At 43.3% G+C, this 25,139-nt stretch overlaps 5 protein-coding genes across 7 annotated transcripts; 4 read left to right on the top strand and 1 right to left on the bottom strand.

Annotated features, from left to right (window-relative positions):
- Positions 1 to 1,194: 1,194 nt before the first annotated feature.
- lzts3b (leucine zipper, putative tumor suppressor family member 3b) lies at positions 1,195 to 5,697 on the top strand. Its single transcript, XM_085910714.1, has 7 exons — positions 1,195 to 2,001; positions 2,282 to 2,752; positions 2,824 to 2,991; positions 3,056 to 3,184; positions 3,377 to 3,568; positions 3,920 to 4,150; positions 4,771 to 5,697. The coding sequence occupies exons 1-7, from the start codon at positions 1,195 to 1,197 to the stop codon at positions 5,695 to 5,697; spliced, it is 2,925 nt and encodes a 974-aa protein (XP_085766840.1).
- Positions 5,698 to 7,923: 2,226 nt separating this feature from the next.
- On the top strand, positions 7,924 to 12,077 carry ubox5 (U-box domain containing 5). 3 transcript variants are annotated; one of them, XM_085910924.1, is made up of 8 exons: positions 7,924 to 8,320; positions 8,457 to 8,520; positions 9,293 to 9,394; positions 9,458 to 10,155; positions 10,321 to 10,844; positions 10,970 to 11,149; positions 11,497 to 11,770; positions 11,911 to 12,077. In XM_085910924.1, the coding sequence occupies exons 2-7, from the start codon at positions 8,467 to 8,469 to the stop codon at positions 11,721 to 11,723; spliced, it is 1,785 nt and encodes a 594-aa protein (XP_085767050.1). In that variant the 5' UTR covers positions 7,924 to 8,320; positions 8,457 to 8,466; the 3' UTR covers positions 11,724 to 11,770; positions 11,911 to 12,077. The 3 variants fall into 3 exon arrangements, with proteins under 3 accessions (XP_085767050.1, XP_085767049.1, XP_085767051.1); XM_085910923.1 differs by lacking the exon at positions 11,911 to 12,077 and having other exon boundaries at positions 7,925 to 8,320; positions 11,497 to 11,884; XM_085910925.1 differs by lacking the exons at positions 7,924 to 8,320; positions 11,911 to 12,077 and having other exon boundaries at positions 8,501 to 8,520; positions 9,469 to 10,155; positions 11,497 to 11,885.
- A 1,125-nt stretch (positions 12,078 to 13,202) lies between these two features.
- Positions 13,203 to 15,174, top strand: avp (arginine vasopressin). The gene is made up of 3 exons (XM_085909648.1): positions 13,203 to 13,342; positions 14,112 to 14,316; positions 14,426 to 15,174. Exons 1-3 carry the CDS (start codon positions 13,208 to 13,210, stop codon positions 14,560 to 14,562), a joined length of 477 nt encoding a protein of 158 aa, XP_085765774.1. The 5' UTR covers positions 13,203 to 13,207; the 3' UTR covers positions 14,563 to 15,174.
- An 875-nt stretch (positions 15,175 to 16,049) lies between these two features.
- On the top strand, positions 16,050 to 19,649 carry ccl27a (chemokine (C-C motif) ligand 27a). Its single transcript, XM_085910657.1, has 3 exons — positions 16,050 to 16,134; positions 16,614 to 16,731; positions 19,450 to 19,649. The coding sequence occupies exons 1-3, from the start codon at positions 16,071 to 16,073 to the stop codon at positions 19,568 to 19,570; spliced, it is 303 nt and encodes a 100-aa protein (XP_085766783.1). The 5' UTR covers positions 16,050 to 16,070; the 3' UTR covers positions 19,571 to 19,649.
- Positions 19,650 to 20,982: 1,333 nt separating this feature from the next.
- znf367 (zinc finger protein 367) lies at positions 20,983 to 25,111 on the bottom strand. The gene is made up of 5 exons (XM_085910883.1): positions 24,498 to 25,111; positions 23,643 to 23,793; positions 23,382 to 23,501; positions 22,992 to 23,130; positions 20,983 to 22,910 (listed from the first exon to the last, which is right to left on the bottom strand). The coding sequence occupies exons 1-5, from the start codon at positions 24,765 to 24,767 to the stop codon at positions 22,652 to 22,654; spliced, it is 939 nt and encodes a 312-aa protein (XP_085767009.1). The 5' UTR covers positions 24,768 to 25,111; the 3' UTR covers positions 20,983 to 22,651.
- Positions 25,112 to 25,139: the final 28 nt, after the last annotated feature.

The following is a 25,139-nucleotide window of genomic DNA, read 5'->3' as shown; positions in this document are numbered from 1 at the left end:
GGAGAGGGCCACAGAGGCACCTACCTATAAAACACACGTTTGACTACTACGACGACTACTACTACTCGTTCTACTGCTACAATCACTCGAGAGGAAGTCATGTTGGATTGTATCGAACGTTCATACTTGTTTATAAACTGTACGTGTTTGTGTGTGAGTTCCACTCAGCTATCATAATATTAGGTACACCTGCATCCCCCCTCACGTATGAAAATAAGGTGTTATTATCTATTGGAAGCACATCTCAAGATGATGCAGTGCTGTTGGACAGCACTGTCAACTATAATCATAAGAATAGGCATGTTGTTGAAAATGATAGCTATTAGAATGAAATAAAACTGTGCATTATTATTTTTGCATGGACAGACTTGCGAAAATGGCCATTTTGGTAAGACTGGATTGTAAATGCATTGGATGTGGGTCATTGTTTTACTTTTATGAAAAAGTGCTGAAGCGTATGATTATATAGACGCTGCATGTTGTTGTATATTTACACTTGTGCCAATAAGTTTGTATACGCTGGCAGGATTTGTGAAATATTGGCAGTTTTATGGAAAATATGATATAGTTGTAATGTTAGCACAGCTGTTCATGAACATTATTTGTGTTATACATAGCACATTGTAACTTGGGTCGCTAACTTCTTAGCGCGCCGATGGGCCCCCATTTCATGGAAACTTTAGTTGACATCTGTCATGACTTGTTCTTTTGAAGATAAATTGATTTTTTTTTTTTTTTATTCTGATGCTACAGATGATAGTAAATGATCCCAGGAAAAACTGGCTAATGTTCATCTTAGTTTAGCATGATAGCATCTGCTATGAGTGAGAATGTGGCTAAGACTGTTTATTTTTTGCCCCGTTGTCAAATATCTGCAGGACTGGCTGTGTTGTGGCAAAAACAGATTTTGAGGAAATTGTCACATGATAACTTGAAACCTATAAGACTACAGTTTAGTTTCATTCGGTCAACACCAAGCGAATTTTATCTACTCGCCATGTAGTCGTCTGAATCGAATCCTATTCATGCAATAACAATATTGTATAACACCTCTCATTTCTCTGTGTTCCTCTAGTGTGTGTGCCCCCACTACCTGCATTAGGTTGTGATGACCCACACTGCATCCAAATGTTTCTGTGACCCTCCCCAAACCTGACTCCTAACCTCTAACCACTGACCTTTGACCCCCTCACTATGGGCAGTGTTGGCAGTGGGGTGGCAGGCGAGCAGGAATTTGCCATGAAGTCCGTAGGCACGAGGACCACGCTGCCCCGCGCTCCACCTCTTTCGCGCCGTTGCCCCGGCGACCGCAGCTGCAGCGCAGAGCGTCTGCCCCGCCCCCCCGCGACTATATCTGACGGGACGGCCTCTAGCGACGAGCGAGGGAGCGTTAGTATCGGCACCGGCACCTGTACCGACCGGCCCACTGAAACGGCCTCCACCACCAACACGGAATGTACCATGGCGGCGCCCAACAACAACAGCCAGCTGGAGTGCGGCAACGCGGCCCTCAGGAGGGAGTGGGAGAGGGAAAGGCAACGAGAACGGGGGAGAGACAGGGACCGGGACCGAGACTGGGACCGGGAGAGGTTGGATAGGGAACGAGAGCGGGAGAGGAACCGGGAGAGAGAGCGGGAGCGGGTGGAGAGAGAAAGACTGGAGCGAGAGCGGGAGAGGGAACGGGAGAGAGCCCGAGAGAGGGAGAGGGAGCGGATCGAGAGGGAGAAGATCGAAAGGGAGCGGGAGCGAGAACGGGAACGAGAGAGGGAGAGAGAACGAGAGAGGCTGGAGGGGGAACGACTGGAACGAGAGAGAGAGATGCAGGCGGCGGGTCTGGACGTCTGCGGGAACGTCGTGGGCCGAGGAGCCAACGAGAAGAACAGTGTCGGGGCGAACCAGCATCAGCACAGAGAGATGGTAGCCGCCAGAACCGACGGTGAAAATAACCCAGCGGGACACAACCCGCCCAAAATCATGGCGGTGTCGGGAAAACTGGAGCAGGTACTTGCGAATACCCTCTTTTCTCTCGCTCTTGATTCAACTGAAGCTTCGTCCATCCATTTCTCTCCCACACTGCAAACAACAGCCTTGAGAAACAGGAACAAATCAATGGCATGCGGAATTGATGTATATCACTTAGTTTTGGCAAAATCGTAGGCCGGTACAGCGGGAAAATTTGACTTGGCAAGAATTCTTAAACTGGAAGTCCAGTCAAAAATTGTCTGATTTTATAGTCGCTGATGAATATATTAATTTCATCCTCCCACTATCTATTTCCCAGGCAATGCAGAGAGACACCGGTCTTGTCCGTCCCTCCGCCTTCAAACCGGTGGTTCCGAAGAGTTTCCACTCCATGCAGAACCTCGTGGGCCAGGCAGGCGGGGCTGGGAGCGAGGGCAAAAGCGAGGCGAGGGCCGAAGGCTTCTGTGATGGGAGAGGTGGCAGGAGAGGCAGGGATGGTGGAGGGGGGGAGTCAGGAGAAGTGCCGGAGGCCCTGCTCCTGGACCAGGAAAGCCCGGTGAGGGTCACCAGAGGTGAGGGAGTGGGAAACCCTAATGAGGTGGTTCAGGGTGGGATGTCCGACTCAGGCAGGAACTCTTTGACTAGCCTGCCCACCTACACGGGTTCGGGCTCTGGTTGTGGACCTCCGGCCGTACTTGGGCCGCTCAGTGCTTCCACAAGCCACATCAACAGGTTGGGCATGGCCGGTGCGGCAGCGGGCTTGGACAAGATGGAGAAGCCCGGCTACCAGGTAGGCACTCCTACATACATTCACCCCGATGTGCCAATACCATCAAATGCACTTTTTGATTTTGTCTCCAGAACGGGCTTTGTGCCTCAGACAGCGGTCGATCTTCATCGGGAAAGAGCTCCTCGTCCTATCAGAGGCTGAGTCACATGAGCGATGCACCCGGACCGTTACGCCCCTCCCCTTCCTCGGATGACATCATCCAGGATCTGGAGGACCGCTTATGGGAAAAAGAGCAAGAGGTCAGTATTTGCATGAGTTATTTTACATTTTATAATATTTCCCAATTTCTTCCTGGACCACTAGGTGCAGCACATGCGCCGCAACCTGGACCAAAGCGAAGCTGCCATTATTCAGGTGTTTGAGGAGAAGCAGCGAGTATGGGAGCGACAAATGGACGAGCTGAGACAGAACTATGCTTCGCGCTTGCAGCAGGTGACCTGATTTCTGATTTCCAACCATTGTACGTAAAATATTGCTGCATGTTTTCTTCTAAGCCACATGTGCAAACTATTGAACATGTTGACTTACTGTACGTAGATGTACATGCTAATGTCATGAAAAGCCAATCTCAGCAACATCACGCTCATAAAATGGCCACAAAACTTATTGAATATTTATCGACAGGTTACGCGGCGTGCACAGCGTTCACAGACCGCCCTGCAGGCCCAGATAACCCGTTTGTCCCAAGACAAGAGAAGACTCCAGGAGGAGATGGCAGCCCTACTTGCCCAGCGAGAGGAGCTGGAGAGAAAGTGTCTGGATTACAGGAAGGAGCAGGCTGACATATTGCCACGTCTGGAGGAGACTAAGTGGGAGGTGAGATATATAGTTTGAGCACTTGAACCAAATGAAGTGCAACCTGCAAAGTTGAATCCGTCACAGTCTGTAGGGTTTCATTTGAGAGAGATCATTTTAAATGGATATACAATTTTAAATTGAGATATAATTTTAATTGGTTTCGTTACCATGCTTAACATTACTCAAATCATCGTTCACAATTAAAACAAATGGAAATGCCATTAATATGTTCCACTCCACCTCAAAAAATAATTTAAAAAATCATTTTTGTTTCGTTTTTTTTATAAGGAAAACTGCACTGTAGAATGTTTTACATTTGAAAAACTATATAGAATTAGACAGTAACAGAAAAACTCACAATTGATGCAGGTGTGTCAGAAGGCCGGCGAGATCTCTTTGCTGAAGCAGCAGCTGAGAGAAAGTCAAGCTGAGGTGACGCAGCGGGCCGGAGAGATGGTGGCCCTCAGGGGCCAGCTCAAGGAGCTCAACGCCCAGCTGAGGGAGCAGGAGGAGGCCATGCTCGGACTGAAGGAGTCCTACAGCGCCAAAAGTCTGGAGCTGGAGAAGTGCGAGGCGGACTTGAGGAGGACTCTGTCCGAGGCCAGTTCCAAATTTGTTTTCTCTCCTGGCATATAAAACAAGTATATAAATTGAGCTCTTTATGTGCAAATTTGAATTTAATAGCAAGAGTTATCAATGACGAAGATACTGGAAAAGAGAGAAAAAAAATAAGGCACAGAGATGTAGAAGGGTTCCAGTAAATCCAAATAAGTGAAATTCTAATCCACAAAATCCATGTTGGGAAGAAGTATCGGGAATATGTCGAATTGGGGAATGAACAACATTCAGCCAAAGCCAATACAATTTCAGTTTTTTTTACCGGATGAGTTTATAAGAAGCTTACGTAGATAAAATATGTAGAAGTGCACTTTTATGTAATAGCTTGAGGTTCATGGAAATTAAGGAAGAGTGTCTTAAAAATCCATCAATCTTCAGCTGTTTTTTTTTTTAAACAGAGAGAAACTACAAAAGTTTCCCCAAAAATATTTACATCCAACAAATAACATTTCTCTTCATTGATCTGTGCCAGTGAGTGACGCACAAGAGATAGGCAGAACAATTCAATGCTTTTTGGCATTTTAACACAAACAAAGCACCTTCAAATCACACATGGTTCCAAAATTAATGAACAAATGTGTTTGATTTTTTTTTTCCTCCAGGTGTCCATCCTCCGAGAGAAGCTTGGTGTTTTCGAGGCAGAGGTCTTGAGTCTAAAACGAGCCCTGAATGAAGTCAGCAGAGGAGCCGAGGTTGTCATGAGTCCAAATTTAGCCGCCGCGGGCCTTTTGCCACCTTGGGGAATGGTCCACTGCCCGCGAACTCCCGGTGATCAATCGAGCAACTCGCTCCCCCCTACGGCCGACACCCTGCTGAGTCTTCAGAGTGATGAAGCCAAAGCTCAGAGGCAGGAGGCTCAGAGGCAGCAACGAGAGGAAGCGCAGTGGCAACAGCAGCAGCGTCAGGAAGCCCACGCGCAGCAGGAAATGCAAATGCGGCAGGACGCTCACCTACGCCACGAAGCCCAACTCCGCCAGGACGCTCACCTCCGCCACGAGGCCCAGTTGCGCCACGAAGCCCAGCTCTGTCAGGAGGCCCAGCAGCGGCAGCAGGAAGCTCACTGGGACGAAGCGGGCGAGCTGCGTAGACAGCTGGAGCAGCTTCAAGCCGCCTTGCGCCTCGAGCGACAGCAACGCGAGCGCCAAGCCCTCAACTTCGACCAGGAGCGACACACCTGGCAGGACGAGAAAGAGCGGGTACTGAAATACCAAGCCCAATTGCAGCTGAGCTATGTGGAGACCCTGCAGAAGAACCAGGCTTTGGAGAAACGTATGAGCCAACTGGGGAACAAACCCAGCGCCGCGTGCACCGTCCCCACCACCACCGTCACCAACACCTCCCCTTCCTCCTCCTCCGGTTCGCCACCACCGCAATCCCTCTCGGCTCTGTCTCCTCAACCTCCTCCATCCCTCACCCTCACCCTGTCCCCGCCCTGCGAAGACCAGAAGGGTCCGCCTTCTCTCCACCAGCTTGCCCCTCCTTGGGCAGGACCTTCACGCCTGGAGAGGATAGAGTCCACTGAAATTTAAGAACACATTCAGGGAAACGCTCCCCAAAATGCTCACTGACGCAAGACCACATCACATCGTACTGTAAGAGCATTTCAGCTGACCACACAAAAAAAAACACACACACAGAATATTTGAAGGTACAAGTAAGGTGATCAAAACAGAAAGTATATACATTTTTTTTGACAGCCTTCCTCCAGGACAACAAACTGACAATGTTTAGGTGACAGCACTAACACAGCGGTCGTTTATTTCATTCCCGTGCCAGGAAAAAAAAAAAAAAGGACCAAGACAATCAGGGATATTGTCAGAAATTGCAACAACAGTATTATCATTATTATTATCATGCGATATTTATTATTCATTGTAAGTCTGTGTCAGTCGTATAATGTACAAGTAGAACTAGTGGTCAGAGTGTGTGACGTTAACCTGCATTTTTGGCCAGAGAGCGCCTTACTCCATCGTTTCCAGCATGTGTACGAGAAATAGTCGTGCTGGAGTTAAAAAACAAAAACAAAAAATACAAGTGTGAATTCAATTTTCAGTGCTTTGATTGTATATATGTCTATATAGGTCAATCACTTATTCCTCATTCGGCGACATCACACTGGACTTTTATCATTTCATGCACAATGTCCAACATGCATGAGTCAAACATATCCTCAGATACAACAGAGCTTATATTTTCTCAACTAATACTATTAATAATAAATTGAATATATGTTGAGCTGATAATCAACCCAATCCAAATAATGAGTTTGAAGCGTTTACCTTCACCTGCGGTGACTAAAACTGAACGCTAGAGGTCAGTGTTGATCTATAATGGTGCTCCAAGATGACTTTCTTTCCTCCTTAAACTGTAAGACAGTGGAAAGAAATGAATGGAAGCACACCATCTCAATTAGTCAGGAAATAAATCCCAAAGTGAAAAAAATAGAGAATGTATGATAACCAAGAAATAAATTCTTATAGTTCTAGATTGTACATGTGTGTGTGTGAATGAGGGAATGTGTGCGTGTGTGGCAGTTTCTAAAGACGATAGAGGGACTAGTGGCAATACTGCAAGTAAATCTATATTAAGAAAGAATTATTTCATTTTTTTGAGGACAGTAGAATGAACATGGAGGTGTTAGAGTTTGTGCATCTGATTGCATAGTTTATTTAGACTGAACACTGGGAGAATTCAGCCAAACTGCACTACATCATGTCCATGCAGTTGACATGTACATTAGAATCCAGTGTGAATATCATGGCTTTTATATGTGGTGTACATGCCAGCATACAAAGATGTTGCTCAAGAATATTAACGTATCGCTAGGGTATCACAAATAGTATGATCATCTTTATTACTGTTATTATAAATGACAAAGAAAATGTGCCATTGAGTTTTCCTTTGTGGTTTTTTTTTACTGTGTAGATAGCCTATTGGCCTATCATATGGAGGTGTAACCATAGCAACCTTGTCCTTAAAAAAGAGAAAAGATGCTCCTTTTGATGTAGGTGATAAATGTAGTTGCCATATTGCATAACTGTTTAGAGAGCAAAATCAATTTTATACATGTTTCAAGTTTATTGTTTATAGTTATGTTATTAGTATTGTTCTGGCTTGATTAAAACCACATCTTTGTTAAGATCAGATGACTGAATAAACGTGAATAATTCAGCTATTATTGTGGGACATTGTATTCCTTTTTATTGCGGTATATATTTATTTAAATTAAGGAGATCAAGTATTGAAATCGGTTCAAAGTATCTTGCACGAATATATTTATTTTTGTCAAATATTCCTTTTGGATACCAACTAGGTAAGAAAAAAATCCCTCATTGACTAGCATGAAAGCTCCTGGCCTCCAGTGATACTGTTTAAAACTGGTGAAAAACATCTAAATTGTCTTTCAATACTTTTCTGAGGGAATTATTTTCTTAAGTTTATTTGTATATTATAATATTAAAACCTGATCCCCAAAAATGCAACCGTACACACTAAGAAAAGATAATATGCAACTGTATACACAGAAAAGATAATAATAATAATAATAATAATAATAATAATAATAATAATAATAATAATAATAAACGTATTGGTGGTGTCACTTGATAAAAAAATGGTGAGGATGTCACTCACGTGGCCATTTTGTTAAATTTGTACCATTTTGCATTCCGTACTTGTTTGCACTTATGCTGAATTCTAGCTATGAATGAAACTTTAAAAGCTTGGACCACTAAGACTTAAAGTGCTGTAAACTGGCAAAGAAATTAAAACCACTTTAATTATCTTTCATAATTACAATTGTTTTATTTTCCGAAAGTCATTTAAGTCGCATCATACCCCGCAACATATGCAAACGCTTAAATACGCCGCAGTTTGCTCCTTCTCGCATTCCGTATTTATTAGCAGTCAAGCTAGCTTGCAGTGTTTACATTTTACAGCAACGAAACAAGAGACAATAATTCGTTTTCCCAATTTGTATTGTTATATCACTTGTGCAAATTATATTTTTCTTCTGGCGGCAATCGACAGCAATTCCTCGATGACACATTCCATCAAATGCACATATAAACGCGATTTTATTGGATTATCGCTCCTTATTTGTCACTGAACGTCTTTGTGCATTGTTGTTACCTTGACCTGCGTTAATGAAAGGTGAGTCAGTCACAGAAGTTGCACGTCATTCACCGGTATTTGCTCTACGACTATGTTGAGCTTTTTAATTGTGCTTCTTCCTTGACCTATTGGAGTTCTTTGTATCTCTGAAGTGGAATGTGTTTTTTCCTCTCAGGTTGGAAAACATGGTCGTCAATCTTTGCCTTCCACACTTCAATACGAGCATAAGTTGCAATAAGGTATCCACCCATTCATCATTGAAGATTGTCTTTTGTGCCAAATCACAAAAGAAATTGCATCAGGGCACATGAAACTTGTTTAGAGTGTGACTTTTTGGGGGAAATCCTCTTTCAGACCAAATCCATTGGTCCATCCATTGTAATTATGCCTCAAGTCACAACTCTTACTTTATGCAGTTAGACTCTTGAGACCACAATTCTGGTATTTTCTGTACTCGATCCAGTTAATCATTCAGCGTGTCTTGTGAAAGGGTAGATGAAATGTGATAGACTTGGAAAGGGAAAAAAAACTGAAGGGTGGGGGGACAAAAGGCTTGAAAATAAAGACGCCGAGGGCCACAGTGGTGTGTGGGAGCCTGAATCATCGTTGGCCTTATGTTCTTTTTTTGTCGTTTTGTCATATAAGAAAAGATACATTTTCTACACACTTGTTCTCTCTCGCAGCTTCTGCTTAAATTCATTTCAACAAATTTTTCGCCTCATCCTTGGACGCTCCTCTCAAGTTCAAAGGTCTTCAATCCTTTGAATTGAATGCACAGCATCCTTGTCTTGCTAAGTAGTTTGTCGTAGGGCAACGGACACATGGATTTCAATGTGGTACATGTTTTTATACAAATGCCTTTATATAAATTGATTTTAGTGCAAAGAAGATTTTTTTTTTTTGGGAGGTGACTTGTTTCCTGAAATTTAGACTTAGTAAGTCTTTCCAGTCGCATTGGCTTGCTTCTATTGTTTTCCAGTTTCTGATTGTTTCTTTCATGTCCCTCTGCAGTTGTGTGCAGATGGTTACGATGTCACAAACCTTATATCAGCGGATCCTGCTGTGCAAAGGCGGGGCTTCAAGCTGGAGTACTTTTTACGTCCTCCTGTGCAGGTGAGATGTTGCTTCGTTCTGAGGTGTATTTTTCTTCACGGTTCATCTGTCAACGTTCAACAGGTGACTTTAAGGTTCGGCTTCCGGGTGGAGCTGTGCAGAATAGATGTGGAGCTATGGCCTTGGGGCATGGACCGAGGTCAGTGCAGCAAGAGACTGGAGATCAGCACCAGCTCTGATCTGCTTCCTCCTCCGAATTTTGGCCAGGATCAGTTTAAAAATGGCCTTCGGGAGGAGCAGAAGAGCAGAAAGCAAGAGGAACCCCGTCAAGCTCGTCAGTCGAATGGCCATCAGTGGACTCTCCAGGCTCAAAAGTGGGGTGGGAAGGCTTCAGATGTGTCTCAGCAAAGGCCTCAGACTCAATCCGGCAGTTCTGAGCAAGATTTTAAACTGGTGGGCCGTTGTGAGCTCAAGGAGGAAACCAAAGTTAGTTTCTCCCGTCCTCCTTTTCACCTACGGCCCCCCTTTGAGTGCCCGCCTCCTCCTCGCCCCGGCGACAGTCGGCAAGAAGAACTGTGGAGCCGGGGACACCTTTCCTTGACTTCCGTCACGCAGGTCCGCGTGACACTGCCTTTCGGTGGCTCCGCGTCCGCTCTGGGTCTCAAGACTTTGGCGGTTTGGGGACTGCCGGCTCGTTGCTGCCCCCCGGAGGAAGTTGAGAAGATTGAGCACGCCCACAAAGCCAGTCAAAGGTCACGATGTGGCCATGTCCCAGCAACTGTCAATCGAATTAAGCAGTCCTGCTCAGACACACCTTCGAGGTAAATATGTTGCCTTTAAACTGAGCAGTCATCCTCTCTTATCTTTATATTATTATTGATTAAAAAAAGGTCTCAATTATTGGTAGAAAATAACTTTGTCTTTTGATTTGTTTCACTACAATTTGACTTCACTTTGACGCATATGTGCTGCACTTCTGATTCTAGCGCAGAATGTCTCAATTCAATCCCAGAGGAGTTCCTTGACCCCATCACCCAGGAAGTCATGTCGCTTCCCATGCTGCTTCCGAGCGGCGTGTCAGTGGACAGCACCACCCTGGAGGAGCACCAGAAGCGGGAAGCCTCGTGGGGGAGACCAAGAAGCGACCCCTTCACCGGCGTCCCCTTCACCTCCACCTCCCAGCCACTCCCCAATCCTCAGCTAAAAAGACGAATCGACCACTTCGTCCTGCAGAACGGCGGCGCGAGGAGGGACGGAATGACAGGAAGAAGTGGGGAGTCAGAAAAGCCAAACGCCTCCAGGTTGATCGGTTCTTTGACGGAAAACAAAAATGCCTGTTTAACGGAACTGTCGTCAGTTTCTGGAAACATTCCACGCGACTCGACGCTTTACAACAAAAACACAACACTAAATGTTAACGGCGGGAGGAAACGACACTTGGGTGGATCAGAGGCAGATTTGCCACAGCTACTACCTCAAGCGAAACAACCAAGAAGTGACACAACCCCAGGTAAGTCATACCAGCGTCAAACATCTAGGAAATAAGTGACTTATTATGAACAAACAAAAAAGAACTAAAACCCAAAAAATAGCTATTGCGATACTTCCGTCCTTGCTGTGTCTTGTCTTCCTCAGGGCCAAGCAGGAGCAACGGCGGCTCGCATGAGCAACATCTGTCAGCCAGCCTGGATGATGCCCTCCTAGCCGTCTTAAAGGGGAGACCCTCCTTTACGTCAAACTTATCCACACGGGGGACTGCCGCTCCTCCCACCGGCTCAGTGGAGGCCTCAACTGTCTGTCAGGCTCCTGCTGCAGGTGGGCACTGGAAAAATGAAAAAACATCAAGACAATCACAGTCACATCACTTTGGTTTCACAACAAAGGATCAAGACAATCACAACAGGTGTCAGCATAATAGCAAAATGCCTCTTCACCATGTTTGCTTTGAAACGGGGGATCCGCTAATTGATCAAAGCTCTGTCAGGTTTATATTCACTTTGCATTTTTTTTTTTTTATGTATTCAGGACCAAAACCATTCAGTGATTTATACACCACTAGCAGAATTTTAATATGGATTCTACCCCTGCCTCAATTTGTGGCAACCCTTCGCGAATTTTTCCCCCCTAACTTTGCCCCCCCCCCTCCCTTCCCTCCTTCCCAGGCGAGAGGACGTGTTCATCTTGTTCGTGCGCGCTCTCCGCATACTCGATGCCGGCGTCACCAGTTTACCGGCTGCTCTGCGGCCACTTGTTGTGCCGCCCCTGCCTCCAAAGTAACTCGTCACCTGCGCTCAACTCTGTCACCACCACGACATCCTCCGCCCGCTTCCTGTGCACAACCTGCCGAACTCCCTCGTCTCGCAGCGACATCCTCCGCGTGCATCACTAAGCCTGCCCGGAGACAGTACAAGGAAACAATCTGTTCCCAAGGCGGAGGCACGGAAACTGTGTTTGTCCTTGTTCATCGCTACGTTCTCAGTCGTACAGAGGACGTCAAGAAGTATTGCGTAAAACTGTTTAGGCAAAAAAAAAAAAATAGAAATAAAAAGATTGTTCTCTTCTTTCCCTTTTTCTAGTCTATTCATTGAACACTGCAGCCTTGGTTCAGGCACCTTGTGGACAGACAAAGAGGCTTGAGGATAGTGAAGCGTCACCAGGGTCTAAATGCACAAAGATGAAAGCACGGAGGCTGAGGCTTCACAGAATGTTGACCTTCTCGGGCCACACATCCTCCATTGGACATTTCAACTGCTATTTTGGACAGTTGGAAAAATAAATGCGGAATTTAGGTCAATTGCAGAAATTAAATCCAATTTTAAGAAATAATGATTTGAGCCAGTGTTGTGTGCTGACAACCACTCCACAGGTATTCCAATGTGTCCTCCCTCAGAGCTGCCACCGACCGTGCAAAAAGATGCAAAGTTCCAAAAGACTTGTATCTTACGACCACGTTGACAAACATGTTGGTCTCCATGACAACATCAAGTATAATCAAGGTTGTGATCTTGCATCCGCTCTTGGAGAGCTGCATGCAAAATTGTGTATTATAGGAACAATAATAACCTGAGCTTTCTTTTCTTCTCTAGTAAATATATATTCAACTTTTTTTTTATATTTTATACAGCGCGTGTCGTCATTAGGGTGAGCTGGAGCCTGTCTGAGCTGACTGTAGAAGTTGCTCTTCACAGAGGATAATGTATAGCTGCCTCTGACATACTGTGAAATAATTTTACGTATCTACTTGACTTTTTTGAATGCCTTTAAATTTTACTCCCTATATTAGAAGCATGTCACTAATTTTACTCCTTACTCCTCAAACTAGGCTTGTTACTTTTTTCAACTTCCACTATTGAGGACACCTCTGCAAGATTTCCGATGATATAAATAAATGCGCTTCACTGCTAATAAGCAAGACAACATCTAATAGGTGCGCTAAAATGCAGCACATGCAACACAAGTGGATTTAAAATGCTAATTTTGTTTGGATCATCGAGTCACAAAAAGAAGGGTAATCAAAGTAACCTTGAGGTTGCGCCATAAGTAGCTTTAGATGTTGATTGGACTGCTCGATCACGAAGTGCTCAATAATGGCTGACAAACGCTTGATTAATTGTGTTAAAGGTTTGCCTCTTTGGACTTGTTTCTGCTTTACAGTTTGTCCTTTTGCCAGCAGACTGATTATTGTCGCATGTGGAATACAGACAAAAACATTTGTTGCCGTTGGTGCGGATAAGTGATGCGCAAACACATTCGCCTCGACCTCTCTGGTGCGCCTGTGACGTCACGTACAAGTGTCAATCAAGCACTTAAAAGAGAGGTAGCGGGCGGTGAAGCAACCCGCAGCAAACGAAAGCTCAACATTGATCAGCAGCAATGGCTCGCTCCTCCGTGCTCCCCCTGTGCGTCTTGGGACTCCTCGCCTTCTCCACCGCACTCTCCTCCGCCTGCTACATCCAAAACTGCCCCCGGGGAGGCAAGCGTGCCTTGGCCGAGACTGCACTCCGACAGGTGGGCAACATCTTTCTTCTTGTTCCTTATACTGTACAATTTTACCGTAAAAATATCAAATTAGACAAATTTGGGTACTGTACATGATATATATGTGACGGTTTTTTTTATTTTTAAAATCCTCATTTTATATTTGCCGAATATAATTGTATAATATACATTTTAAAAATGTAATTAATCAACAAATGAAAATATCTTTCAATTGATAATATAATTTACCTTTCTGAAATACGTAGGTCATTGGCACCCTCAAAATTTAAAAAGGAATGTTCTCATAGATTAATATTTTTCTAATCTAACAAATTTATTAATTGATAAATTTTAAAAAAATTCAAATACATATCGAGGTTATTTGTTACTTTCCAAATGTTGCATCAAACCATTATAACGTGAAAAAAAAACACTGTCGTACTTTTTTTTTTTTTTTTTCAGAAATATTTAATTCGGGCTTAAAATTTCCTAATTAAAATATGTAACTTCTTTTTTTAACATTACAAAGGACATTTTATGTTTAAACTTGAGTACTGAAATGTGTTTCATTATTTTGCAGATCTTTGTAGTTTTAACATTATGATGTACAGGTTGGGGGATAAGAACTAGCAACACGATTAGGACTTTTTCTTTTAATCCTAATGAGCAAACCAAGTACTAATGTAAAAACAAATTTGAGTTGACGGACTTGACACCTCTTGAAAATGACACCAATGGAGTTACCTGTGGCACTTTCAAATTGGTATTTGTGAAAAAATGTTCTATTTTTGCCTTGCAGTGCATGTCATGCGGCCCAGGGGAAAGAGGCCGCTGCTACGGCCCCAACATCTGCTGCATAGACGACTTTGGCTGCCTTCTGGGCTCCCCGGAAACGACTCACTGCGTGGAGGAGAACTACCTGCTCACCCCCTGCCAAGCTGGCGGGCGACCCTGCGGACTTGAGGGGGGCCACTGCGCCGCTTCGGGATTCTGCTGTAACTCTGGTGATCAATCAATATCCATCCACTCATTTTCCAAAATACCAACATAAAATGTCAGCGGCTGTACGTGTGTTCACTTGTTTGAACTGTTTTTTTTTTTTTTTCCTTGCAGAAACCTGTGCTGTGGACTCCTCCTGCCTGGGGGAGGTTGAGTTGGAGAATCCTGCCCAAACCTCTGCAGGGAGCTCACCTGCAGAGCTGCTCATGCGCCTTCTCCATGTAGCCACCAGGGGACAGACTGAGTACTAAAACGCTGTCGTCATTCTTACTCACTTAAATGCCTTTGAGACTCCCAACCTGAAACATACGCTCACTTGTAAGTCGGTGTTTCCCCAACCTTTATTTAAGACATGCACATATTTTACATTTGGAAAAACCTCAAGAAAAGAAAAAAAAAAAAAGAGATGAAATATTGATGATCTTGCCTCAGTTTCCGCCATCTAGCGGAAGAGTACAGAATTGCTCTGCTTGTCACTATAAGCGACAGGCAAAAAGAGATCATCATTATTTGGAGTAAATAAATCATTTTGAGCCTAAATAAGGGAAACAAGATAGGGGGTGTTTGGGGATCAATGATTTAACTCACAACCACTTCTATTTAATGTAACACAAATAGTGTTATGACGCCTTGTACTCTCTGGGTGAAGAAAATGAATACCCTTCTGTCACTCTTTGAAATAATAAATAAATTATGTGCATTTAAGATTCGCCACCTTGTTCATTAATGTACAAAAACGATGCACATATTGTGAAAGAACTTTACTTCTACTGCACCAACCAAAAATGCAATTAAATAAGATGCCATAGTAAGTTAAACAACAATGCTTGACCAAGTATGTGTATGTCACATGTGACTTTTGAGTGAAAATGGAATAAAACAATATAGAATATGTTAAAAAAAAAAAAAAAGTGAATATTTGTCTTATTATAAATTCCCAGAAAGCTCATTGGAAAGTCTCCAGACTGTAACAAAGACAAGCACTACAAAAAAGTGGATATATGAATGTGAATAAATCTTAAGATTCCGATTCTTGGAAAAGGATGTGAATAATGAACATCTGCGAGTAGATGCGTTTCAGCATGTTCACGGGTGAAAGTGTGCGTGCGTGTGTTTTGTGTCGATTCCAGCTCGATTACAATGCGGCGCTTGTTAGATTTTGTCAGTTAAATTATTGAGTACACTAATTCACATAACCGGCTTTTATGCCGCTGACTGGCAGCTGGTAAACGTTCCAAAAGACTTTATTGCCAAAAGTAACCGCATTTGTACCGAATCCAAAGTTCTTGCACAATGGTTGCTTCAAAGGCAAACCTAGTTTAAACTGGGCGAGTTTGTGCGTGAAAGACTCAACTTTGGGGACCGAGCATGCTAGTTGGTTGGTTTAAGTCCTGATACAGACCAAACAGAGGGCAAAAGTACACTGCTTGCTGGAGAGGTGAAGTTCGTTCGTTCGTTCATTCAGTCATTCATTCATTCATCTTCCAGACCACTTACAAGCACAATACCAAGCGTGTATTTGTTTTCAGATACGATCGTGATCATGTAAGAACATCAATTTCTGGCAAGATTTTGGATACAGTTTACCTACTTGCCAATTCCCAAGTATGCTGTGAATGTGAGAGCGTTCATCAATTAAGCTGCAACCTGTCAGAGCCTGTTTGAGTGTTGTGTTACTCACCCGCCGCTGTATGTGGGCAGGTACGCATATATAAAGAGGGGATGAGCGTGTTTTCTTCACCCGTCGTTTGTTGCTACCATGGACCTGAAAACGATTGTTGGGATTTTGTGCCTCGTTGCTTTGGCCATCGACTCTACTGAAGGTAAACACCACATTGCCATGGAATTGTCAACATTAAAATAAATTAGCATAATTAAGAAATACAGTGAGCTTAACACATTTTGTGTAGCTTAGTTAATTAGTCGTCATAATTCAAGAACCTAATTGTGAGCTCTATAGATGACTCATAGATGTTTGATAGTCGCTAACATATATTTGTATGGGCTATTTTGACTATAGTTTCTATCAGAAAATAAGATAAACGGACTATTTACAATAATAAACATAATAAAATTGACAACTTTCTGACAGTGTCAATCAAGTTTAGCATGCTTACTTTTGTAAAATCAGACTTGATCATGCAACTTTTGAATTGCTTTCATTAAATTGTACCAATTTAATATAGTGACCAATAAAATGTTGACTTCATGCCCTGATTTATATTTGTCACACAAATCTAGCCAATGTGTACAATGCGTAATAAATCAGATTGAATGCAATTCATTTGTCCTTCCATTATAGGTGGCATCATTAAATGCTGCGTGAAAACCAGAAAGACCATCCCCAAGCCAGTACTCATGAAGGTCCAATCGTGGTACTTGCAGGACAGCACCGGACCTTGTGACATCGACGCTCTCGTGTAAGCTCCACCATACCAGTAGAGCAGAGCAGAGCAGAGCAGAGCAGAGCAGAGTAGAGTAGAGTAGAGCAGGGTAGGGTAGGGTAGGGTAGAGTAGAGTAGAGTAGAGTAGAGTAGAGTAGAGTAGAGCAGGGTAGGGTAGGGTAGGGTAGGGTAGGGTAGGGTAGGGTAGGGTAGGGTAGGGTAGGGTAGACTTGATCATGCAAGTCTTACTTGAGTAGAGTAGAGTAGAGTAGAGTAGAGTAGAGTAGAGTAGAGTAGAGTAGAGTAGAGTAGAGTAGAGTAGAGTAGAGTAGAGTAGAGTAGAGTAGAGTAGAGTAGAGTAGAGTAGAGTAGAGTAGAGTAGAGTAGAGTAGAGTAGAGTAGAGTAGAGTAGAGTAGAGTAGAGTAGAGTAGAGTAGAGTAGAGTAGAGTAGAGTAGAGTAGAGTAGAGTAGAGTAGAGTAGAGTAGAGTAGAGTAGAGTAGAGTAGAGTAGAGTAGAGTAGAGTAGAGTAGAGTAGAGTAGAGTAGAGTAGAGTAGAGTAGAGTAGAGTAGAGTAGAGTAGAGTAGAGTAGAGTAGAGTAGAGTAGAGTAGAGTAGAGTAGAGTAGAGTAGAGTAGAGTAGAGTAGAGTAGAGTAGAGTAGAGTAGAGTAGAGTAGAGTAGAGTAGAGTAGAGTAGAGTAGAGTAGAGTAGAGTAGAGTAGAGTAGAGTAGAGTAGAGTAGAGTAGAGTAGAGTAGAGTAGAGTAGAGTAGAGTAGAGTAGAGTAGAGTAGAGTAGAGTAGAGTAGAGTAGAGTAGAGTAGAGTAGAGTAGAGTAGAGTAGAGTAGAGTAGAGTAGAGTAGAGTAGAGTAGAGTAGAGTAGAGTAGAGTAGAGTAGAGTAGAGTAGAGTAGAGTAGAGTAGAGTAGAGTAGAGTAGAGTAGAGTAGAGTAGAGTAGAGTAGAGTAGAGTAGAGTAGAGTAGAGTAGAGTAGAGTAGAGTAGAGTAGAGTAGAGTAGAGTAGAGTAGAGTAGAGTAGAGTAGAGTAGAGTAGAGTAGAGTAGAGTAGAGTAGAGTAGAGTAGAGTAGAGTAGAGTAGAGTAGAGTAGAGTAGAGTAGAGTAGAGTAGAGTAGAGTAGAGTAGAGTAGAGTAGAGTAGAGTAGAGTAGAGTAGAGTAGAGTAGAGTAGAGTAGAGTAGAGTAGAGTAGAGTAGAGTAGAGTAGAGTAGAGTAGAGTAGAGTAGAGTAGAGTAGAGTAGAGTAGAGTAGAGTAGAGTAGAGTAGAGTAGAGTAGAGTAGAGTAGAGTAGAGTAGAGTAGAGTAGAGTAGAGTAGAGTAGAGTAGAGTAGAGTAGAGTAGAGTAGAGTAGAGTAGAGTAGAGTAGAGTAGAGTAGAGTAGAGTAGAGTAGAGTAGAGTAGAGTAGAGTAGAGTAGAGTAGAGTAGAGTAGAGTAGAGTAGAGTAGAGTAGAGTAGAGTAGAGTAGAGTAGAGTAGAGTAGAGTAGAGTAGAGTAGAGTAGAGTAGAGTAGAGTAGAGTAGAGTAGAGTAGAGTAGAGTAGAGTAGAGTAGAGTAGAGTAGAGTAGAGTAGAGTAGAGTAGAGTAGAGTAGAGTAGAGTAGAGTAGAGTAGAGTAGAGTAGAGTAGAGTAGAGTAGAGTAGAGTAGAGTAGAGTAGAGTAGAGTAGAGTAGAGTAGAGTAGAGTAGAGTAGAGTAGAGTAGAGTAGAGTAGAGTAGAGTAGAGTAGAGTAGAGTAGAGTAGAGTAGAGTAGAGTAGAGTAGAGTAGAGTAGAGTAGAGTAGAGTAGAGTAGAGTAGAGTAGAGTAGAGTAGAGTAGAGTAGAGTAGAGTAGAGTAGAGTAGAGTAGAGTAGAGTAGAGTAGAGTAGAGTAGAGTAGAGTAGAGTAGAGTAGAGTAGAGTAGAGTAGAGTAGAGTAGAGTAGAGTAGAGTAGAGTAGAGTAGAGTAGAGTAGAGTAGAGTAGAGTAGAGTAGAGTAGAGTAGAGTAGAGTAGAGTAGAGTAGAGTAGAGTAGAGTAGAGTAGAGTAGAGTAGAGTAGAGTAGAGTAGAGTAGAGTAGAGTAGAGTAGAGTAGAGTAGAGTAGAGTAGAGTAGAGTAGAGTAGAGTAGAGTAGAGTAGAGTAGAGTAGAGTAGAGTAGAGTAGAGTAGAGTAGAGTAGAGTAGAGTAGAGTAGAGTAGAGTAGAGTAGAGTAGAGTAGAGTAGAGTAGAGTAGAGTAGAGTAGAGTAGAGTAGAGTAGAGTAGAGTAGAGTAGAGTAGAGTAGAGTAGAGTAGAGTAGAGTAGAGTAGAGTAGAGTAGAGTAGAGTAGAGTAGAGTAGAGTAGAGTAGAGTAGAGTAGAGTAGAGTAGAGTAGAGTAGAGTAGAGTAGAGTAGAGTAGAGTAGAGTAGAGTAGAGTAGAGTAGAGTAGAGTAGAGTAGAGTAGAGTAGAGTAGAGTAGAGTAGAGTAGAGTAGAGTAGAGTAGAGTAGAGTAGAGTAGAGTAGAGTAGAGTAGAGTAGAGTAGAGTAGAGTAGAGTAGAGTAGAGTAGAGTAGAGTAGAGTAGAGTAGAGTAGAGTAGAGTAGAGTAGAGTAGAGTAGAGTAGAGTAGAGTAGAGTAGAGTAGAGTAGAGTAGAGTAGAGTAGAGTAGAGTAGAGTAGAGTAGAGTAGAGTAGAGTAGAGTATCTATCCTATTTGTTAGCACTGACTGTGTTGATGCTGTATTCTATTATAAATAACTTTATTTCTTCATGGCTCCACAGCATGTACGTGGGGTCCTGGAAAAAGCCCATTTGTGCTCACCCCAGCATGGAGACAGATCTGAACAAGGTTCAGAAGATTCAGCAGATCGTGCTGGGAAAAGCACGCCGATCAGTGGCGTGAGCATCTGACTTTGGCTTGTGGTTTTGGTACATACCTAATCATGACTGCTCCTGATCAATTCGCCTGGGGCTTGAGGTACTTTTTGTGTGTGGGGGGGCAGAAATCACTTGTCTCATTACTATTTTTATGAAGCCAAACTCATTCCTGGAATCATTTCACCTACAAATAAAGTCAGCCATGTTGGATTGAATATCAGGCGTGTAGTATTTGACTACTTTTCGTTGATCAACTTGAAACATGAAGATAATAATAATTTCTTATTTTTACATATTTCACGGTGAGTCAGTAGCAGCTTTTTTAGCTGTTTGTAGTTCCATCAGGGAAAAGCCACGAGTGAAATCAGTTGCGAAATTGGTTTCAAATATCAGTTAAACCTGATAGATTAAGAAGGAGCAAATACGTACAAACTCAGCCCACTTCAATATTCTAGATGCTTAGGGCACCTGCTAAGGTGCTGAAGGTCATATGAACCAAATCCTTTGTAGCGTGACATCACAAGAAAACATGACTGTCAAATTATTCGGGTTTTACATTTATTATTTCTCCGATTAATGTTTCCCAAATGACTCAAGTTCAGCCTTGTGAACATTGTCCTCGGAGGCGTGATCGGCACAAGGTAAACTGAGTCTGAAAACAAGTTTTTTCAAATAGAAAAAAAGTGGCAGAATGTTTCCGTCGCAGTTCGGACCTAACCTTCCGAGTGGAAGGTTACATCGTCTTCTTGATCAATGATCTCTGTAGCGCTGCCTGCTGAGTTTACACCAAGCAAAAATGCTGCCACTGAGGTAACATTAAACTGACAAAAAAAATTCCTCTACATGTATAATTTTTTTCACAGTCCTGTGCTGTCATTCAAATTCTGCACCTTCCACCAGTCGTGACAAATACAGAAGAACACATTGATGATGTATTTAATGAGAACAATATAAGCTTATCATGCATCTGGTGTTGGATAATGACTAGGTGAACAATGCTTCACTTTTTGTAAATATAATAACTTGCCACATGTTCATTCACATTCCCACTTCTAAAAACAATTTCTCCTCATTTCCGTCAGAATGTGGTACGAGTTTTTATCGGCATCAATGTGGGTGGACACCATGTGTTCTCTTGGCCTCTGCATTTGTTGTGTTCTCCCATTTCTATTAAAATTAAATATAAAGCCATGAGAGCTGTAGTTATTAAACACACTTGGTATGGCGTTAAACCAGTCTGACTCATTATTTCTCTGGGCCTTTGAGAATTTTTACCTTGCAATTTGATATTTACCGGCAAAGCATCCGGAAGAAATCGGATGCTATACCATTATCTGCCACTCGGAGGTACTGTTTCTCCTCTATATTTGAGTGACGTTGATTTATTATGAAAATAAAAAGTAAATAGCACACAAACACCCACAAAACGGCCGTGTCAGGAGATTTGAATGTTTATTGAAAACCAAAAAAGTTATAAGAGTGTACAGCTTGTTAGGAGAAGCCCGAGATTTTTGCAACAAGCAAGCAAGAATCACTCTATACAAGACTGTCAGGAGTATGTTAACATATGATAGAAAATGATACTAGAATTCCACGTCCAAAATGTTGGTAAATTGTGCATAATCAATATTATTCTAACAATGTATATATTAAATGCCATCATTTTTTCTCAAAACACACACAAAAAAAAATCAACTATGGGTTAGAAACGCTTCAGAATAGGCTATAATCGGGTACAATAAACATTTGGTGACTTTTAATATTAACAATTTCCAGTTTCACCTCACAGGACATTTCCGAATCCAATAAGAATTTCCAACAGGTTTGGCGGCAGGTTTCCTTCTGAAAATATACCATAAAAGCTCAAGTAGGGCTATGACAAAATTTGGTACAGTGTTTTTTGTGTAGTGTAGCTTAAAAGACATACAAAACCCAGCAAGCACTACAAAAATGCGAGACAAACAGGAGACGTTTATCCCAAAGTTATCCTCAGCATTGCAAGCATAATCCAACAAATATTTTACAACACAAGTGCTTTATGTATCCTTTAAATACTGACCAAACTATCCCAAAAAGGTATCATCTGGATGTCAGCGCTGATATTCAATTAGCCACTTTGAACCAATTTGCTCTCTTTTAATATAAAAGACGACAAAAAGTAAAATAGACTCAGCTTGTTTTCCATCAAGCAGCAGTTTGAGAAACTAAACCCTGATCAAGGGACGTGCAACCTCTACCCTTTCGATGCCACACCACTGCCTTCTGGTAAACCGGATTTCTACAAAGCAGTGGTTGAGGGCGCCACTTGACGTTGCTGTCTATTTGTCCTCTGAAATGCGATGAGTCAAATAAGGGAACAAAAAGTGCCACCTTAAAAACAGTGGACAACAGCATGCTGCCAACTGCAGTGGAATGACAAGGCTCATTGGGGTTTAAAGTACCGCATCCAAACAAAACATGTCTTTAAAAAATTTTTTCCTTTTACTACACTGCTTGGTGGAAAAATATTTGAAGTGCATGCGCTCGTTGGGGGGCGCAGATCCAATGCGGTGAGAGGAAACAACGCTGTGAAAAGTGGATTAGGCTTGCAATGATCACCTGTCACTCTCACGAGAAGGTAACCCCGCCCCGCCCTAATCTCCAAAAGAACAACCCTGCCCATCGTTTGACACCACGAGGCCGCAACTTTAGGCGTACAGCCTGTTAGCAAAACTTACAACCATATTTACAGTCACTCGCTTCAAAACATACCTTTAGAAACGTATTACCGTCAAAGTGCAAAAGAAAACAAAAACACAACAAGTGCTCTTTGATCGCCTTCAAAAGGTCGAAAAGAAGAGCGACATTCTTCATATAGTTACATCTACAATAGCAGCCTAAAAGGATAAATGGAAGCTGAATAAGGTGCTTTAGCTTGTGCCTTCTTAGGGTGGAGAGGGACTGATGCTGTGCGGGAACTTGTGAGCACTAATCTCAGGTCAATTCTTGAAAGCCAACAAGAAATGAGTAGGTAGATCTGTACTTGATTGATGGTGGTCGAGCTACAGCACACTACTAAAGTAAGGAAGGCAGACTGGAGCTGGACAGAAATAATACGGGGAGGGGCTCAGGCGGACAGATTGTTGGCCAACTCAATGAGCGCTAGAGCGCCATGGAGACGCTCCCGCTGCTCCTGGAGACGACGCTTGGCGGCTCCCCCCTGGCAGCCCTTCTCCTCCTCTGCCATCTCCTCCTCTTCGTCGTTCTCCTCGTCTGACTGAAGGAACTCCATGGGGTCTCGCTGCTCCTGGTCCTGCTCTCTGACTTTACCCTGCGCCTTGGTGGTGGAGGCGGTGGGAGCCCGCTGCTCTCGGGTCTGCCAGTACCTGAGAGGAACGGAACCACTGGCATTTGAACCCCCGAACACCACTTTGAAGGCATCATTTGTCAAGCGGAAGTAGTCTTACTTTGCCAGCCACTCTGCTACTGCCTTGTTGTCTACAGACTGCGCCTTGCCCGTGCCCTCCTTTGGCTCCTCCCTCCTCAGGCGGGAGAATGGATGCTTAGGGCAGTGACGGTTGGCGTGCGTGAATCGATTGCCGCACTCTGATGACGAAATAACATATGAAATAAATTGAGGCGTTTAAGTTTGCAAAGTTGATGTGAGGCAGCAATGGTCCTGTTAATAGGCTTACATTAGCTAGTATCACATCAAAGCAGCAATTGATTCATATTGACAGGTTTTCACACACACACACACACACACACACACACACACACACACACACACACACACACACACACACACACACACACACACACACACACACACACACACACCCCAAAAAAAGAGTCACCTTTCTCCGAGCAGACAAAGGGTTTCTCTCCAGTGTGCAGACGCTGGTGGGTCTTCAGCTGACCACTCTGGACAAATGCCTTGCTGCAGTTAGGGTAGTCGCACAAATATGGTCGCTCACCTGGAGGGGTATAAGCATAGGGCTGTCAGTGTTATCAATTAGTGAGTGATACATATTTATGATATATTCACATGCTTATAACAAATAACGCATGCCTTCCAAAATAGGATTCAAGCATCCATTTTGGCTGCCATGACTCACCCGTGTGTGTTCTTTTATGGGCTTGGAGAGACTTCTCCCTGGGGAACACCCGGTTGCAGATGTTGCAGCGGATGCGGCTGGAGGATGTCTCACCCTCGCTGATTAGCTCCCGGACAGTGTCGGCTCGAGGGCGCCCTCTGCGGATGCCATCCTGACCGCAACGACAAATACACATCAAAATCATACACTCACAGACAAAGCACAAAATAGAAATCCAATTCAAGAGCGCTATTAAAAAATACGAGAATAGACAACAATGCTCATCTAAGATAGACAAGGTTGGAGAGGTATCGAATTATGTTTTTTTAATTATAGCTTAGTCCAAACTACTGCTGTTGCACACTTTCATTTATTGGATCAAAATTATTTTAAGATCTCAAAATTATTACAAATGTATGATGTCGTGAAATGTAATATATAATGCATCAAGCATTTTTTTCAACAGTGATCTGGCCAAGATGCACATGTTTGACGTCATTACGATGTAATGGAAACACAAAAAATATCACAGTAAACATCAACATTTTTACAAACATCTAAGTCCACTCGAGTTGCCATTCTGATTTTATCTCGCGTGGTCATAATATCGCGAGAGTTCTAACATAACTCACTTCCGGTTACTTTTTTGGCGCCAGGCGAGACGTCATGGATGCGAGCAGCTGCTTCATAAACCAGGAAGGGGTTTAAATCCACCAAGGCACACCCTAATTCACGAGCGTTTTCTCTGAGTATTTTACTATTTTATTTTATTTAACCGTCCCTGTCACAGTAGATCACGTTTAATCTTAGTTCATGTCTTTATGTGCTCAACAGTCGCGTCATTAACGGCTATTTGAGAACTACCGAATGTCGTACCTTGTTCTGGTCGGGCGAAGAAGCCGCGTCGCCGTCTGCCGTCCCGCCTGGAGACGAAGCCCCGCTCATTGAGCCTGGGCTCAGTGTCACATTGTGGGCGTTCTCCCCCCATTTCCACGGGTAAACCATGAAGTCGCTGAATCCCGGGCTCGCGGGAGTCATGGCCTCCACCTTCTGAGGCTTGATTGGGGTGGTCTTGATGACGGACACCAGGACCCTCTTGGGCGAGTCGTTGCAAAAGATAACGTGAGGGTGCTTGTTGTCAGTCATTGTTTGCAAGTCAAACCTACTCGTAATGGCGAAAGATACGGACGGCTGCTCTGTTTTCCCCCTCCAGTAGTTAAAAGTAGTTATTTAAAAACAAACAAACGGCGCACCGTGTCAGTCTGGGCTAAATATGTCCTTCATTTCAAGTAGGCGGAAAAAATAACTCCGTTGTTATCAACCGGGTATCCTCAAAAGTTGCGAACTAAAGAGTCGCTGCGAGTCCTGTCTGGCAGTCTGCGCCCACACAAGTGATTACACTGCGTTGCAAAATCGCGCCCGAGCAGTAAACGCACCAATCGGCTACGGCAAATTCTAACCATGTGACTAAAGCAACCAATAGGACGAGTCAAGCTCACTGACTGTACGAATGGCAGG

This window comes from Syngnathus leptorhynchus, chromosome 4 (genome assembly GCF_054491065.1).
Source record: "Syngnathus leptorhynchus isolate UIUO chromosome 4, UIUO_Slep, whole genome shotgun sequence".
NCBI lineage: Eukaryota > Metazoa > Chordata > Actinopteri > Syngnathiformes > Syngnathidae > Syngnathus > Syngnathus leptorhynchus.
Note: the sequence above shows the minus strand (reverse complement) of the source record. Positions and strands in the feature narration are given on the sequence as shown.

Bases quoted from the DNA above. Each gene is read 5' to 3' on its own strand.
- ccl27a (XM_085910657.1), top strand. From the start codon at position 16,071: ATGGACCTGAAAACGATTGTTGGGATTTTGTGCCTCGTTGCTTTGGCC. The intron at 16,135-16,613 runs GTAAACACCACA...CTTCCATTATAG, and splicing joins GGCCATCGACTCTACTGAAG to GTGGCATCATTAAATGCTGC. The intron at 16,732-19,449 runs GTAAGCTCCACC...ATGGCTCCACAG, and splicing joins TGTGACATCGACGCTCTCGT to CATGTACGTGGGGTCCTGGA.
- znf367 (XM_085910883.1), bottom strand. From the start codon at position 24,767: ATGACTGACAACAAGCACCCTCACGTTATCTTTTGCAACGACTCGCCC. The intron at 23,502-23,642 runs GTGAGTCATGGC...ATACCCCTCCAG, and splicing joins CCATAAAAGAACACACACGG to GTGAGCGACCATATTTGTGC. The intron at 22,911-22,991 runs GTAAGACTACTT...CGTTCCTCTCAG, and splicing joins GTAGCAGAGTGGCTGGCAAA to GTACTGGCAGACCCGAGAGC.
- lzts3b (XM_085910714.1), top strand. From the start codon at position 1,195: ATGGGCAGTGTTGGCAGTGGGGTGGCAGGCGAGCAGGAATTTGCCATG. The intron at 3,185-3,376 runs GTGACCTGATTT...ATTTATCGACAG, and splicing joins ATGCTTCGCGCTTGCAGCAG to GTTACGCGGCGTGCACAGCG. The intron at 4,151-4,770 runs GCCAGTTCCAAA...TTTTTCCTCCAG, and splicing joins TGAGGAGGACTCTGTCCGAG to GTGTCCATCCTCCGAGAGAA.
- ubox5 (XM_085910924.1), top strand. From the start codon at position 8,467: ATGGTCGTCAATCTTTGCCTTCCACACTTCAATACGAGCATAAGTTGC. The intron at 10,845-10,969 runs GTAAGTCATACC...TGTCTTCCTCAG, and splicing joins AAGAAGTGACACAACCCCAG to GGCCAAGCAGGAGCAACGGC. The intron at 11,150-11,496 runs GTGGGCACTGGA...CCTCCTTCCCAG, and splicing joins CTGTCAGGCTCCTGCTGCAG to GCGAGAGGACGTGTTCATCT.
- avp (XM_085909648.1), top strand. From the start codon at position 13,208: ATGGCTCGCTCCTCCGTGCTCCCCCTGTGCGTCTTGGGACTCCTCGCC. The intron at 13,343-14,111 runs GTGGGCAACATC...TTTGCCTTGCAG, and splicing joins CCGAGACTGCACTCCGACAG to TGCATGTCATGCGGCCCAGG. The intron at 14,317-14,425 runs GTGATCAATCAA...TTTTCCTTGCAG, and splicing joins GGGATTCTGCTGTAACTCTG to AAACCTGTGCTGTGGACTCC.